This window comes from Haliotis rufescens, unplaced genomic scaffold (assembly GCF_023055435.1).
Source record: "Haliotis rufescens isolate VD_foot unplaced genomic scaffold, xgHalRufe1.0.p SCAF_5, whole genome shotgun sequence".
Taxonomy (NCBI): Eukaryota; Metazoa; Mollusca; class Gastropoda; order Lepetellida; family Haliotidae; genus Haliotis; species Haliotis rufescens.
In genome coordinates this window covers 20,733,945-20,750,584 of record NW_025964223.1, presented here as the reverse complement: position 1 = coordinate 20,750,584, position 16,640 = coordinate 20,733,945, and the positions used below count along the sequence as shown (strand labels likewise).

The 16,640-nt window shown below is 40.0% G+C and overlaps 1 protein-coding gene across 7 annotated transcripts in view; it reads right to left on the bottom strand.

Moving 5' to 3' along the window:
• LOC124123000 (syntaxin-binding protein 5-like) overlaps positions 1 to 16,640 on the bottom strand; it is a 154,835-nt gene that overhangs the window by 30,604 nt on the left and 107,591 nt on the right. For 4 of the 7 annotated variants that reach the window (XM_046486229.2, XM_046486235.2, XM_046486233.2 and 1 more), the window contains exons 13-20: positions 14,316 to 14,386; positions 12,601 to 12,641; positions 11,817 to 12,016; positions 10,220 to 10,363; positions 8,456 to 8,607; positions 6,664 to 6,752; positions 2,596 to 2,708; positions 359 to 1,415 (exon numbers count right to left, since the gene is read on the bottom strand). In XM_046486229.2, coding sequence (XP_046342185.1) covers positions 359 to 1,415; positions 2,596 to 2,708; positions 6,664 to 6,752; positions 8,456 to 8,607; positions 10,220 to 10,363; positions 11,817 to 12,016; positions 12,601 to 12,641; positions 14,316 to 14,386 — 1,867 coding nt within the window. The remainder of the gene's footprint in view (positions 1 to 358; positions 1,416 to 2,595; positions 2,709 to 6,663; positions 6,753 to 8,455; positions 8,608 to 10,219; positions 10,364 to 11,816; positions 12,017 to 12,600; positions 12,642 to 14,315; positions 14,387 to 16,640) is intronic. The other 3 variants (XM_046486231.2, XM_046486230.2, XM_046486232.2) reach the window with 3 other exon arrangements.

Genomic DNA, 16,640 nt, shown 5'->3' with positions numbered 1-16,640 from the left:
TGCCATAGACAGAAAAGGTCTCCATAGCTTCCAAGTATATCCTTGACCACTCAATAACTTGTGCAGTGTTGTAAAAAGCCAAAGCAAGAAAGAGTGGAAGCCACTTATCACTGGCCATGAGCGCCTCAGTGCAGTTACGAAGCTAACAATAGTGGTCATACCCTGAAAAGGCAGGAGAGGGAGAAATCACGTCAAGGTTAGCAGACAATGTGATGAGACGACAAAATCATCAGGTCAAAACAGTGCATTTATCAATCTCCTCCAGAAAACTTCTAGTGAATAAAAATTCTCAAAATGAACAAAAGGCGTAAAAACATGACAAAACTCGCTCAAAAAAAAAAATCAGTCACAGAGTTACCTAATTTTTTGCCTTGGAAAAGGTCTACTAAGCTTATTCGCCGGGAAAGGGGCTTTTTTCCGTTTTCCCGTAAGTCAATGACATCTGCTCTAGCCTGGTCTCTCCATCCCCTTGTCCTATCCCGCTCCACATGAAAAGCGTCGTCATCACCGTCAGCTTCACTGGAGCGTGGTTTGGCACCCATTGAACGTATTTTGGTACTCATTTTCCGCAAGAAACCCTTCCCGCTGGCATCCACAGAATCACATTCCTTCCCCTCCGCCGTCGGTGACTGTTCCACACCCAAACTCATCTCAGTCTCATCTGCCAAAAACACTGTGACCTGATTCTCATGACTATCAGCGACCTCCAAACGTACAGTTTCTCGTGGACTGTCACTATCAGATTTGTTATGATGACTACAAGAATCCTTTTCCTTCGTCCCCCTTCCTTTGTAGGAATTCCGGATCCTTTTGATAAATGACTTCTTATTTCCTTGGTTGCTAGGCAAAGCACTAAGGTCAGGGTCTGAAGATGACCTTCGGACCAGTTTGCGGGTTTTTAATAATACTTGATCATCTCGAATTTTCGTTGTGTCTGACATACACTTCTTCATAGCTGGTTTCTGACTTTCCAGCAGTGGATCAGGGCCACTTGAATCAGGGTCATGAATTGGTGGTGTCGTGTCACCATCATCTAAACCTTCAGAAGCCGAGGTGTTACTGACAACGTTTTGAGATGGTTCCTGTTTAGGCTCTCTCCTACCAGACTGACTGTGTGCTTTAGGTCTGAATGGGGCAAGAGTGGCCCCTGTTTTATCAGAATTCAAACTATTGTTAAACAGCGGGTCGCCTGGTTGGACAACAATTTCATACGGAGAAAATGGCTCATTTTGTAACGGAAACACATTTGAGTCGATTGAACACTCCGAGATGACCTTAAGGTCGCCTGAAGTTGCTCGATGTTTGGGTGGAGGGGGTCGTGGGGGAGGGGGGTTGGCCCCTCCTTTAGAATCATCTTTTTTCTTTGATCTCGGAGCTGGTACTGGGGAGGTTACAAACATCGAGGGAGGCGAGGACTGAAATTAACATCACAACGAAAACACAATAAAATTAAACAAAAGAACAAGGAAAACGATGTTCATGCAAAAGAAACAATAACCAAAGCTCTGCCGATTCAACCTATGTGCTGGTCACAACTGTTTACATGACAAAGTGAACACGAAAGAGAATTCACCATCAAGTATTCAAATTGTTAAATCATAAGTGTTAAAACACAAACGTCTAGGAACAACATATAACTATAACATATTATTAATGAATTAAAATATTCTCTAAAATTAAAATTATTTTCATTCAGCTTTATCGAAATAATTTTATTCTCTAAAACATGCCAATTTGACAAAAGAATTTGTTTTGATATAGAACCAGCATTTAAAGGCTGAAATTTAACAAAAGTGTTCATATCGACTTTCAAAATATCTAAAGAGTCAAATTGAAGCTCAAAAAAATCCAATTTTCCATATTTGAAAGTTTTTGTATGAAACAGTTAAAACAGCACAAGGCTGCAAAGGCAATTAACCCTGCCTCCAAAATAATAATAAGCTACAGCAGACTGTTAGGACATAGAAAGATGGGAACTGAAACTAACAAATTAAAATCAGCCTTACACTAGGAATCACAACATAGTCAGTGAGTGCAAAAGCATGAAATGACTATCAATTAATTTCATAAACAATACAAACTCATCATAGGAAAAAACCAAAACAAGTCTGCAAAACTAAGAATCAAATACTGTCATTAGTAGCAACATTACTAAATTATTCATCAACTAAACAATATTCCAAATCAATGTCTCTTCCATAAATGGAATTATTATAATATATATATATAGTAAAAATCAGTATCCATTCATCAAGCAGATAAACTTACAAATGTAAAACTATGATTTCAGAAAAAATTCAATATGCAACTTCATGAAGGAGACTTTCTGTTCTTAAGATGTTATTCAGAATTATGATATTAATATTGAGAAGAATGTTCAGACATTTCTTTTACAATAATGCTTCATATATCTAACATCCATAAGCGTACCGTTCTACAAGTACTGCCATTCGCTGTGAGAGTTTGTTAGTTCTTAAGCATTTTAGCAATGCTGATGTAATGTTTTGCAAATCCAGAAAAAGATGAAATATTAAATTAGATATTAAAAATTAAAATTTAAAATTAGATCCAGTTTGGTCCTTCTCGATGACACACCTGATCTGTTGTTGGCGATTTTGATTCCTCAGAATTCTGACCAACACCTTCAGCATTCTGTGGCTTTTTTCCACGTGGAGATCGAGGCGCCCTCTGGTAGGGGTCCATGGAACCTGGAGAAAATATTACATTTTCATCACCACCTTTGTCAAAAGTACTTAGTTCATGGCAACTAGGTGCTACTGTCATCCATAATGTTTAACACTATCATGACATTAGGTAATATCTCACAGCATTAACTAATAAAGTCTAAAATACCTCACACATTGATTTTTCTAGATTTCTACATTTATTATCACATGTGTGAGTGTGCAATCAACACTAAATTTTAATTTCAATTTTTTAATGGTATTGCCGAGTCAAAATTGTTTGGTCGCTTCTTTCACATACATGTATACTGCACACAGTGAAAATGCATAATCGACTCGAAATCAGAAAGATGTTTTTCTGCTAATATCCATCTCCAAATACATCAAATATGATACAAACCCATATGACTTAGTTGTGTTTAATTCAGAAAACTTAATTTGACATTTTGCCAAATATTACAAAAAATCGAATATGCATTTTCAAAATGTTTCAGATTATCTATTAAAAAAATGTTATCTCTAAGCTATTTACTTATATTTATAATACAACTTAACAAAAATAGAAAACAAAACACATGCAATTAAGTAAACAGTGTGCTCCCATCATCTCGAAGTTTGAAGAAATCTTTAGCATGACTACGAATGAGAGGGTGTTTTACACAGACTTGGTGACATCCCGGCTATATCACCGCAGCCTATACATAAACAAGTCAGGGCCAGACAAATCAGTGGTTGATACCACGATCATCAGTCAGTTCCTCCCTGGTACTGTTACACACAGCCAGCAAGGGAAGAGTGAGTGAGAGAGTTGGGTTTAACGCCGCTTTAACAGTATTCCAGTTATATCACGGCGTGTCAGCTTAACGTTTACCACTTCGGTGAAACCCACGAGCATGGGTATGGTGCTGACAAACCTAGAAACATAATTGGGCCGAACCGGGATTCGAACCCACAATCATAGGTTTCTGGCGTGCCCAAGGGACGCAACTCTGCACAGCGAATCGCGGCGCCTTAGACGACTGGGCCACCCGTGCCCCCAGCAAGGGAAGACATTGTGGTCAACAAATTCCCATGTCAGAGCCAGGTGCCTGTTTCATTAAGTGACTGTAGTGCTACAACTGCCATCAGTGTATGATACAAGTAGAGCTGGTATGATAGTCTTAGCACTAAGATCGCTTTGTGACACGTGACTCTGGGTCTACTCTGCCCCATGATCTCCTGCAGGATTACAGTTTGGAGACTGAGGGGTCAGTATGAATGTGTGACTCTAGGAATTTTCTGACATGGGCCCTTTATGCGAAAATTTCAAATATTCCAGAGGTAAATCCACACTTGCCCACACACCACAATGTTAAAATATCCCAGTGTATTTGAAAATGTCAGCCTTTTTTCAAATTTAGCGTCTTAAAGCACAAGGCCCCAGCCTAGTATTATCCCTGGTGATGTATCAATGGGACAATCAGTTAATTCCAATGAACATTTCTAGATGAGGCTGCATAGGATCACCCTAACAGAAAAGCACAAACTGGTTTTTTTGCACAAATATTCAGATTCATATTGAGAACTGTACAAAAGAAACAAGATCATGGGTCCCCCCCAAACCACTTCGAGATGAAAGGTCATCTGCCATGAAAATGCTACTATTAAATATTGATTATGATATGTCAAGATGAGTGGATGAATGACCCTAACCTTTGAGTGAGTGAAAGTAGGGAACTGGCTTGTGAGAGGGGTAGAGACGGAAGGGAGGTACTGACAGACAGTTGGAAAGACAGATGGACACCAGACTGGACATACATACAGAAGGGTCAAGCAAGCGATTAGTTCTAGGCATACGACCTGGGGAGGAAATATGGAAAAGATTCAGCATCAACCGAATCTTGTATGTTACAGCTTCAAACAGCTGCCATCTTATTTATCTCATGTTCATCACAACAGACATACAAGAATATTTGTCATTTCAAGTTATCGCAGCTTACACATAAGTGTTCAAAATTAAGCATGAAAGAGGGGTTCTTGTCATTACCTGAAGGTAGAAAAGTACAGATAGAGGCATTCCTACATTCAAATATAGCATTCCTACATTCCTACAGCAAACCTCAAGGACTCCAGGACCTCCCTAAATTTAAACACTGCATATATAGAGGTGGATCAAGGATTTCAAAAAGGATTGGTACACACTATACCCAAGTCAGGAAGTCAACATAAGATGTCTATCCACCAGCGGTTTACATGTCCCAAGCTGTTCAAAGATGGAAATTGGGCAGAGTCTTGTTTTGATCCTTACATAATGAAAATTATCTGAATAATTGTTCACTAAATGTTTACAGCCTAAAAATGTTTGAATCCCAAGTCTAACAAAATTTCTTACTGTCTAGTAAGACAGTACATTGGTAAACCTTTAGTTGATCGCAAAATGATGCCAGATATGTTTGGGCTACGAGACCCAAAAGTCTTTTTGCACAGACAAGTTTTATGTATTTTCAAGTCAGATGTGTACCATACACAAAGTATAACACTAGACTGAATGAATTAGGATTAACATTGCTGTGAACAGCATTTCAGTTACAAAACAGCAGAACAACTTCCCTTCGAAAACTATTTTGGTCAAATTTATAAGTGAGGAGTATGGTTTTACGCCGCTTTTAGCAATATTCCAGCAATATCACGGCGGGGGACACCAGAAATGGGCTTCACACATTGTACCCATGTCGGGAATTGAACCCGGGTCTTCGGCGTGACGAGCGAACGCTTTAACCACCAGGCTACCCGACCGCTCCATCAAATTCATGAGCACAGTTTGGTGCTGACCGACCAAGGACATTATTTGGGATTAGAATCCACGATCATGGCATGGCTTAAGGATGCATCTCATACACACAAATGTCCGCTCCATGGGCCACTGGACTCCCAAGATCTACAAGAGGTAGGAAGGGTTATTTGAGTCTCACACAGAGGGTAAGATAGGATCACAGGGAATGTGCAATACCATTGCTGATCTTACAAGGGAAACAATAACACCAAAGAGTACATAGACATGTTTGCCTTAATGGATGTTGTTAGATGACTGTAAAACTGGTATTCAGAAACATTATAAACTGTAAGATGATAGGATGTGAGTAATATTTGAAAATATGAATATGATGACAAATCTTAACGTTGATAGTGCAATAATGTAAGAGAATATCGATAGAATAAACACGATGACATTTCTAAAACTCTAGTGTAATGTTAGCTGTCAATAACAAAATATTATCATAAAATTTCTTTTACTGCAAATGATATGAATTCTAAATCAAAATTATTATTATACTTCTCTAGCATTGTAGATGATATTATTTTATATGTGAGGGAAAGTATCTAAAAAAGCCAGAGGGATCAAGCAGCAAATATTTATTTTTCAAATTTCTTGTTCCTATTCAGACTTCATTAGTCAAATGTTTTCAAGAATATCTGGCGATTTTTCACTGGCTGCTTTCACCTACAACATGTCTGAATGTGAATTTTCAATGTTTCAAAATGCTAATGTTTTTTGTTCTAAGGTCAAGGTCAAGCATGACATCAAGGTAAAATTTGAGAACAAGGTCAAACTTGATAATGTGGTCAGGTATGATATAAAGATTAGACTTGAAATCAAGGTCTGACTTGAGATCAAGGTCAGACATGAGGTCCAGATCAGATCTGAAATCAAGGTTTGACTTGAGATCAAGGTCAGATTTGACATATAGGTCAGTTATGAGGTCGAGATCAGATCTGAAATCAAGGTCTGACTTGAGATCAGGGTCATATTTGACATATAGGTCAGACATGAGGTCGAGATCAGATTTGAGATCAAGGTAAAGAAATGTCATCATACCATGCAGTATTTCATGCAGAAGTAATGGTAAATTTTGTTATAGATTATTATGCCACTACTCTCAGCAACTACCCAAGAGAGGACCTTGATCATGACCTTGACCTTCCTCCATGGAGGACTCACCATAGAGATCAGGGGTGCCCAGGTTCAGGAGACACGTCCTCTGCATGAAGTCGATGATTGCCAGGCCAGACTCATTCCCGAAGGCCATCCTGAAGAATAAGCATGAGTAAGTGAATTTGCACGAGTAGGTGAAACACATTTTGGTCTTTAAACATGTAGGTCTTTACACATTGCAACTATGAGGCCAATCAAATCCGGGCCTTCAGCCATAAGAGAAAACCACAACTCTACCCCACTGCCCAAAAGACTCCTGTTGCAGAGTGAGTGAGTGAGTATGGTTTTACGCCGCTTTTAGCAATATTCCAGCAATATCACGGCGGGTGACACAGAAAATGGGCTTCACACATTGTACCCATGTCGGGTATCGAACCCGTGTCTTCAGCATGACGAGCGAACGCTTTACCACTAGGCTACCCATATCTAAATACATTTTGTCCAGGGCTACGGTCAAACTATTCCCAATCAGACATTTTGTACCTATCTCTTGAGTGAGTGAGTTTGGTTTAACGCCGCTTTTAACAGTATTCCAGATATATCAAGGCGTGTCAGCTCAATGTGGGAGGAAAGCCCGAAGTGATGCAGGTCTCAGACGTTTACCACTTCGGTGAAACCTACGAGCACAGGTATGGTACTGACAAACCTAGAAACATAATTGGGGCGAACTGGGATTTGAACCCACAATCATAGGTTTCTGGCATGCCCAAGGGACGCAACTCTGCATTGTGTATGCTCAACGTAAAAATTAACTCATCAAGTTTAAGTTTATCATACTGTGATTTATTAGAAGCATGTAATTAAAATTTTCTTGAACCTTGAAGATGTTACGTGTGCAGTTTAATTGGACTCGATTGAATCCAAATATTAAGGCCATAATAATAAGGTAGTACTTGTTTGATTGGGGGTAATGGATTTTTGGCCCAAAACTTCAGGTTGGTAGGTCAAACAATTTTTTTGGTAAATTGCAATTTCAAATATATTTTTTTATTTTCTCCCACTGTTTGTCATCAATAATTGTGCTTTGAAGTTTTTAAGAGATAAATTTTCAGCATTGATTTATTTATATTAAAAGCAACTGTAAATGAGGTTGGGTTTTTTAACATTTTACTGAGCTCTGGTTGGTGGAATAAAAACAAATTGCTTTTCCTTTCCTTCTTTTTTCACATTTCAAAATTTGGGGAATCTGCATATTCATAAACCAAATTCTAATAAAGGTCTGGCAACAAATAAAAAAAATTAAAAGTAAAATTCTGACAGAAGCAATTGTGTTCTTTCCACAAGCTAAGGTGAAATGTCTTGGTATTTTCATTAACAGTAGCTTGAAAGTAAAGAATTTGTGGTGTGACTTTCTTTTGACCTAACATGCACCAAAACGGCCTCAAGCTGCATGACAAGTAGGTAGCATACAGTAAGAAAATGAATCATCTGTAAAGCCATTTAGTCCATATCATTGTAAGTAGTATCAATTTCAGTTATCAATAAACCTTCTGATCACAGTTACTTCGCCTTTGTGTATACATGTGGCCCCATGAAATCAGTGAGGGCAATGTTAGTGTTGATGCATGGGTCTCCCCAGGCAGGTCCACTCAGCATCTGGAACATGCTCCCAGGGAACGAGAGGAAGCACGTTTTTTTACAGCCCTTGCCCATCTTGACGTGTTAACATAGTGCTGTAGGTTACAAGTGAGACTGCCCAAGTGTGGACCAGCAGTCTCCTGGCAGTACACAATTAGTATGGACCGTGACCAAGCAGAGCCTCAGGGGGCTGGCCTGGTTGTGAGTACAGTGAACTTACAAGCCGTATGTGGAGTTGACGAGAATGCTGGTGATGTTGCCCGGGGGCTCGCCATCCACCCACGTCAGAACGCAGACCAGGTCAGGCTGGTAGCCTGCACTCCACTTCCTACTGCCGGTCTTCACCTTCACGGACGTCGTGTGGTCGGACTGCTGGAACATACGGTCTCATGCAATACACTGAAATGGTCCCTACATCTAGTGGTGTGTCTTGTGGTTTATCTGTTATTACTAGTCCAAGATATGGTCAGTACTAACCCATGGTTGAGGTATTACTAGTCCAAGAGTCACTCAGTACTAGTCCTTGACGGAGGTATTACTAGTCCATGGGGGAGGTATTACTAGTTCATGGTTGAGGTATTACTAGTTCATGGGGGAGGTATTACTAGTCCAAGAGTCACTCAGTACTAGTCCTTGACGGAGGTATTACTAGTCCATGGGGGAGGTATTACTAGTTCATGGTTGAGGTATTACTAGTTCATGGGGGAGGTATTACTAGTCTATGACGGAGGTATTACTAGTTCATGGTTGAGGTATTACTAGTTCATGGGTGAGGTATTACCAGTCCATGGTTGAGGCATTACTAGTCCATGGGTGAGGTATTACTAGTCCATGGGTGAGGTATTACTTGTTTAAGACTGGGACAATACTCTCCTTGATTGAGGTATTATAATTTAACTGTCCCAGACTGGGACACTACTGGTCCAAGATTGAGGTATTGCTAATCCAAGACTGTGATAGTACTGGTCCAAGATTGCAGTATTACTTGTCTCATGACAAAGGTATTACTAGTCCAAACTTTGGTCAGAACTAGTCCACAATTGAGGTATTACAGGTCAAGGAGTGGGACAGTACTAGTCCAAGGGTCAGACAGTACGAGTGGTACCTGACAGAGTTCCACGTCCATAAGTGGGTATTTTACTCAAGGGTTTGACTAGGGCCATGTTTTCTTAAAAATCTGTCCAGCAATGCCGTGACAAATTGTTTGATAGGCATTTCTAAGAAGTTGATGGATGACAACTAGATAAAAAATGTCTTCCTTGACAACAGTATAACTAGTTATCCATATTTTTTGTCTACTTTGTAATGTTATTTCTGGCTATCGGTACCTATGTCCAGTAGATATAATAGGGTACATCTATGAAATGCCTGCAGTATCTCACCCCTCAGTATATGTATTCCACTTGATGTTGAGTGGCATCACAAAAGTAACCATGGGAAAGTGAAATAACAGGTTAGGACTTCCATTCTACAAATAACCATCAGTCAGACCGATGAAAAATATTATTTGTTTGAAGGAATGCAACTTGGTACTAGCATCAGCGCTTTTAGTCCACTAGTCCTTATAATGATAACATATAGCAAAACCCTTAAAAATGGCAAATTTCTACTAGTCCTTATGATACCTTAACTATTGGGCAGATTGACAAGGACTACAGGACAAGGGCCAATTTCTGACACTGAGCATGCTAGCCAGACACAGTCTGTCTCATGTTAATGGTGTGCTGAGGACTGGTGTACGTTTAGGCTTTCCAATAGTGTCCTCGCATATCTCTTTTTGGATCGTAAATCTTTCAGATTAAGCTGAATTCCTGTACATGTGACAATGCTCGCAGCGAGGTCAATAACAATAAAAAACAACTGTAATAAATTTCCCTTAATTATATTGAAATCGGTTAAAAATATCAATATCATTCTGACAAAATCCTAATAGTGTGCAACTCAGCAGATATGAAATCCAGGGGAATCCCTGGTCGGCACCCACCTTGGCACTGTCGGAGGTATTACTGGAGTAGGAGCCCATGCTACCACTGGTCTGTGTCACCAGGCCCAAACTCGGCTTGGGGTAGTCATACTCAGGAGAATCAAGGTCATCATAGATTTCATATACAATAGACGTCTCTAAAAACTGAAAAAGATGAAGCAGTGAATGAGTGAGTGAATTGGACGTGATGCCTCTTTGAACATTATATCTGTTATCACACAAAACAAATGTCAAATTTGGGATATCACTTTCTTAGTCATTTCTGGTCATCTTGTTGGAAAGTTCGAAGTGATGCATGTCTCAGATGTTTACCACTTTGGTGAAACCCACAGGCACAGGTTGGTGCTGACAAACCTTGAAGCATACACTGAGATTCGAACCCACAATCAGGTCTCTGGCATGCCAATTCTGCATAGCGAATTAAGGCACCTAAGACAACTGGGCCACCTGTGACCCCAAAAGAACAAGCAATTCAAAATGAACCAAGTCCCAGAACAAGCTATTTCTATCTATCAATTCAGTAACACCAGTTTAAGGAAATTTCCAAGCAAGTTATAGACAATGATGTGCTAGGAAGTCTCAAATTGGTCTGCAAATTAAGTTTACTTACGAGCTGTGCTAAAACAGGGCTCGATTTAGCTCTATAAATTATGCACAAAGTGCAACCTACTATTGAAAAATACCACCTAATATTTATGTCTACATGCCGAAAGTACATACAAAAAAATTCAAATAACCCTTAAGAACCCTTCCTTGTCCACACAAATTATATCTTTGAACACACTCAATACTTCAAATTTTAATTGACCATACTACATCACTAATCCCTGCGTTACGTGTAATTTGTCAAGCTTTCTTTGGCGTAACATCATCAAACTGGGGGAACTTCAAGATTAAGTGTACTTGCTCCTGTTAACTGTTTTACAGCAATGCGTCATTAATTCATGTGACACTGGCAGCAGACCTGCCTATGTTTCAACTCTGAGTGTTAGTGAGTTTGGTTTTAGGCTGGTTTTATGCCACTTTTACTAGTTTTAGCAATATTCCAGCAGTATCACAGAGGGGAAAACCAGAAATTTGCTTCACATGTTTTAACTTTGATAATTTATGGGACTGAGGGCAGGCTGGTTTTGTTTGGTGCAACTTGGTTTTCATGTCAACATGCACCTGGTACAAGTTAAATCAAGTTCCTTAAATCGAGCCCCGTAAAAACAGAAAATTGTCACCTGAAGTCTGGTAACTTTTCAGAATGTTTTCCAATATTTTCAAAACATTAGCTTTCTACCATTAATCATAAGAAGGCTTCATCAAGGCTGATTACAGATTTACAAAATGATACGAGGCCATCCATAAATGAAGTCACCAGTACTGGATTCGCCTTGATCTCAAAACAACTCGGAACCTCTTTTCCCTCCTCTAAATACTCAAAAAAAATAATATTTTCCAGCTAAATTCATAACATCTAGGGTCCACAGGATTTTCATTTCATATCGGAGATGTAGTACCTCGGATCATCAACGCTGCTAACAATACAGAGCACTAGGAATCTATTCTATCAAATCATTGGGCTGGGAGAATTTATGGCGATTAAACTTACAGGGATATCGAGATTTGCCTCTTGTTTGCTGAACTTGAAGAGCATGCAATGACTTGCACCTGCCACACACAGCAGACGACTCTCACTGCACATGTAGATCATCTGGATTGCAAAAGGGTCATCGTCTTGACTTTCCGGCGTCTTTTTTGGTTTTTCGAAGATTTTGGCAGTTTTTAGCTTGTACAACACTTGCAATGTCACTGAAATGTGGAAAATGATTGGCATGAAAAAACTGAAAGCATTGATTCTATATGGTGTTTATTTGTTGTTTAATGCTGCATTCAGCAATATTCCAGCTGAAAGACATCAGTCTGTAAATAATCAAGTCTAGATCAGACAATCCTGTGTTTGACATCATGAGCATCAATCTATACAATTGAGACAATTATCAACAAAGTCAGCAAGCCTGATCACCTAATCCATGCAGTCACCTCTTACGACAAGCATGGCTTTCTGAAGACCAGTTCTAACCAGCATCTTATCTGGAAACATTTCAATTCTGCAATAAGGACTTGGATGTTTTTTGTGTTGGAATCGTCCTCGAATACCGACTGTGATGTACTGGGAACATTCAACCCAAAACAAGGTCTTCCTCAAAAAATGATGAGTGAGTGAGTGATGGAGTTGGTTTAAGGCTGACAGAATACCTTAGCACATCAGCTTACGGCAGGCATAATGAGAGCATTAGGAAATTACTGTGCCCTGCAATTTGCCTGATAACTTGCTAGCTGTTTTATGATAATTGTTTCCATTTCAGCAGAAATGCTGTTTGAATGTGACTCACCAGCAGATGCGTCCCAGAACTTGAGCGATCCATCAGCATGTCTAAAAAGACAATAACAAACTTGCAATCAATCAGTCAGTTATTCACTCAGTCGGTGAGCAAGTGCTCGTTATTTAACATTGCTGCCTGCAATAGTCCAGCTATATCAAAGCAGAATTTAAATAATCAAACCAGTGGTTGATAGCATGAACATGACCCTTGCTACCCTAAAACTGAGTCAATCCTAGGCTTGAAAAAAGGGTTATGTCTCTGGTCTTTTGGTTGGCCAAAAATGATGAGATGCAAATCAAACTTTTCTTCTTCTTTCTATTTAAGATCATTATGTATTATAATTTGTTTTTCAAACGAAACCATAGTTTCATGATTCATGTGTCAGTATCTCATAAGAGTGGAAAAATGGAATTCATCCACTCAAGCTATTCCATGTTTTATCTGCCTTCTTCATCATCAAATCAACATCCAGAATTGTGTGCAGAAGACGCAATTATCTAAAAATAAAATCAAGACACAGCTATGTCTTTGAATAAACATTAACAGGTTTCTCCTCGACTAAAAGCCTATAGCCACATCCCAAAGGATGCTCTCTTCATATTGGCCATGGAATTGACACTTTCAAGTACATACTTCATAAAAGATTGATTACTTCAAACTCTTTGTTTTAAATCATCACAACACAACCTGTAAAGGTTAAGCATGTCCCATGTGCATCTACCAGAAACACTTAACACATGGGTTGCCCACTTTCCGACTGCATGGCTTAACCCTTTATTGTGTCTAGTGCCTATGGTTATATTTTTTAACCATTATTTTAGTTATAATGTTAGTGGCCTCATAAGTTTGTTTGTTTGTTTGTTGTTTAACACCTCACTCAGCAATATTCCAGCTATATGACGGCGGTCTGTAAAAAAGATCAAGTCTGGACCAGACAATCCAGTGATTGACATCATCAGCATCAATCTATGCAATTGGAATACAATGTCATGTATCAACCTAGTCAGCGAGTCTGACCACGTGATCTCGTTCGTCACCTCTTACTACAAGCTGAGTCGCCTTTTAGGGCAAGCATGGGTGGCTGAAGACCTATTCTATTCCAGATCTTCACGAGTAGAAACAATAACGGAACTTGCTATAAGAAACATTATGTGCGCATAGTGCTTGAGGCAAATGTCTTGTGATCAGATATACTTATTTTTTTCGAATTGTTCATCTACTCATTTTCTATCAACTGGATGAGTGGGTTTTAAAAAGCTTTCACACGAATATTCCACACATATCACAGCAACTCCAAGAATGTTTGTTTGTTTGTTGTTTAACGCCGCACTCAGCAATATTCCAGCTATATGACAGTGATCTGTAAATAATTGAGTCCACGCAATTTGGATAAAATGACATGCATCAACCCAGTCAGCGAACCTGACCACCCGATCTCGTTATTTGCCTCTTACAAAAAGCATGGGTTGCTGAAGACCTATTCTACCACGGATCTTCACGGGTCCACACCAAGAATGGAATTGACACATTGTGGGAAATTGAACCCAGGTCTATGGGTGAAATAAGACAACCACTTGGCTACCCAACTGTCAAGATCAGCATCATGGAAACATTATTAAAACATCAAGAATTTGTTATCAGCCACATAATTTTACTTCCCATTTCAAGTCGAATATTGTTTTTGATTCAACATGTACATGTTCACATCTCTGTACTGTACTTACCCGGTGATGATGATTTCTGGATAACTGCAAGCCAGTGTGGGCCACTCTCCTCCCTGTACTGGCCAGCCCTGCTGAAACATCACCAACACACACACTGTCACCACCAGTCCTCAGACACAGACATGACCACACGGGAAGATCCATCAATGACTGCCCAGACTAGCGGTCAGAGAGTAACAGACATGCCACACTACTCTAGGAGATCCATCAATGATTGACCAGACTAGCGGTCAGAGAGTAACAGACATGCCACACTACTCTAGGAGATCCATCAATGATTGCCCAGACTAGCGGTCAGAGAGTAACAGACAGGCCACACTACTCTAGGAGATCCATCAATGATTGCCCAGACTAGCGGTCAGAGAGTAACAGACAGGCCACACTACTCTAGGAGATCCATCAATGATTGACCAGACATATGGTCAGACAGTAACAGACATAACCACACCTCTGGGAGATCCATCAATGATTGCTCAGACACATGGTCAGACAGTAACAGACATGCCACACTGCTCTAGGAGATCCATCAATGATTGCCCAGACTAGCGGTCAGAGAGTAACAGACATGCCACACTACTCTAGGAGATCCATCAATGATTGCCCAGACTAGCGGTCAGAGAGTAACAGACAGGCCACACTACTCTAGGAGATCCATCAATGATTGCCCAGACTAGCGGTCAGAGAGTAACAGACAGGCCACACTACTCTAGGAGATCCATCAATGATTGACCAGATATATGGTCAGACAGTAACAGACATAACCACACCTCTGGGAGATCCATCAATGATTGCTCAGACACATGGTCAGACAGTAACAGACATGCCACACTGCTCTAGGAGATCCATCAATGATTGACCAGACATGTGGTCAGACAGTAACAGACATAACCACACCTCTGGGAGATCCATCAATGATTGCTCAGACACATGGTCAGACAGTAACAGACATGCCACACTACTCTAGGAGATCCATCAATGATTGACAAGACATATGGTCAGACAGTAACAGACATGACGCCCACCTCTGGGAGATCCATCAATGATTGATCCCAAACAAAACATGCCACCACAAATGTGATTCCCCCCGGTGGGGTTAAAACGCCTTCCCGCTGCTTGACGTGCTGAGTAATTTCAACGATCGGGCCGGGACAAGGCCGGCTACCTTGTGTCTACCAGTGTAGCTATTGTTATGGGTACAGATTCACCCAAGCATGGGGATGGGTAAGACAACAGGGGGTGGGGGGGGGTGGGGGTGGGGGGGGGGAGAGATATCACGTAAGACAAGTAATTGGTGAATATCTCACAAAATATAATGGCACAACTAACTGGTTAGCTCTATTCACATGAGTACTGTAACTGTACTGAGTGAAAATGTTTAAAATATATCCTGACATAGCCTATTTTCGAACAGTTAAGATGGCATTGCTGATATTTGAAGGGATGAGTGAATCAAAACTCAAATTCTGCTTCATACCAGTAGGTATGATGTCCTCAACAATAGATTTCAGCTACATTCCAAAAGAAAAAAACTCCTCAATAAAAGGTGCGCCCTCCAAACCGTCTGTAAACTTCTGCTGTACTCAAGTGACGTCACCTATTGTCAAACACCTGATTGGTTTCGTACTTAACGGGTTTTCTTAAAGAGACATGTTTTGGCGCACGGTTCTCAACATAATACTTGCAGGTCTGCATTTATACTCAATAAGTAATTGATAGTTTGAAACCTATTCACAAAATATGAACATTTGTCACATTATAGTGTCCCCACTAATTTACTCTTCCTTTTCATCATGACACAGGCACCAAAAGCCTGCATGACGACGGAGTTTTCTGACAGGTGTTCAGTACTTCACATGAACTCAATGTTGACAGGCCGAATGCATGCATTCTCAAGTTGGCAGCTTTGATGAAATCACACCTCTCCCTATAATGCCACAAATCAATATCAAACACGGCTGTTCGAAAATAGGGTACTCGACGATATATCAATGACTGTGTGAAGATATTAATCATTCAGTACGATTTGGGCTATAAAAGGGATTACAGACAAGAAACAGAATTCCACAGAGGCAAATGTGCAGGCTGATTTACAGTTTATTCCCAATTCTAAGAGGGATCGGCACTTGTTTTTTGCCAGATAAAAGTTCACGAACAAGACCAGACATCAAACTGCCATTCATTGAAAACATTCCCAAAAAGGATGCTCAACCAACATTAACACAAAGATGGCTTTGTCAGGAAGCACAATGATATGTCTCTGAGCAGTGGGACGATGCCAGAAATGATCTTGAGGGATGGCATCCAAATATGTACAAATTCACTGAG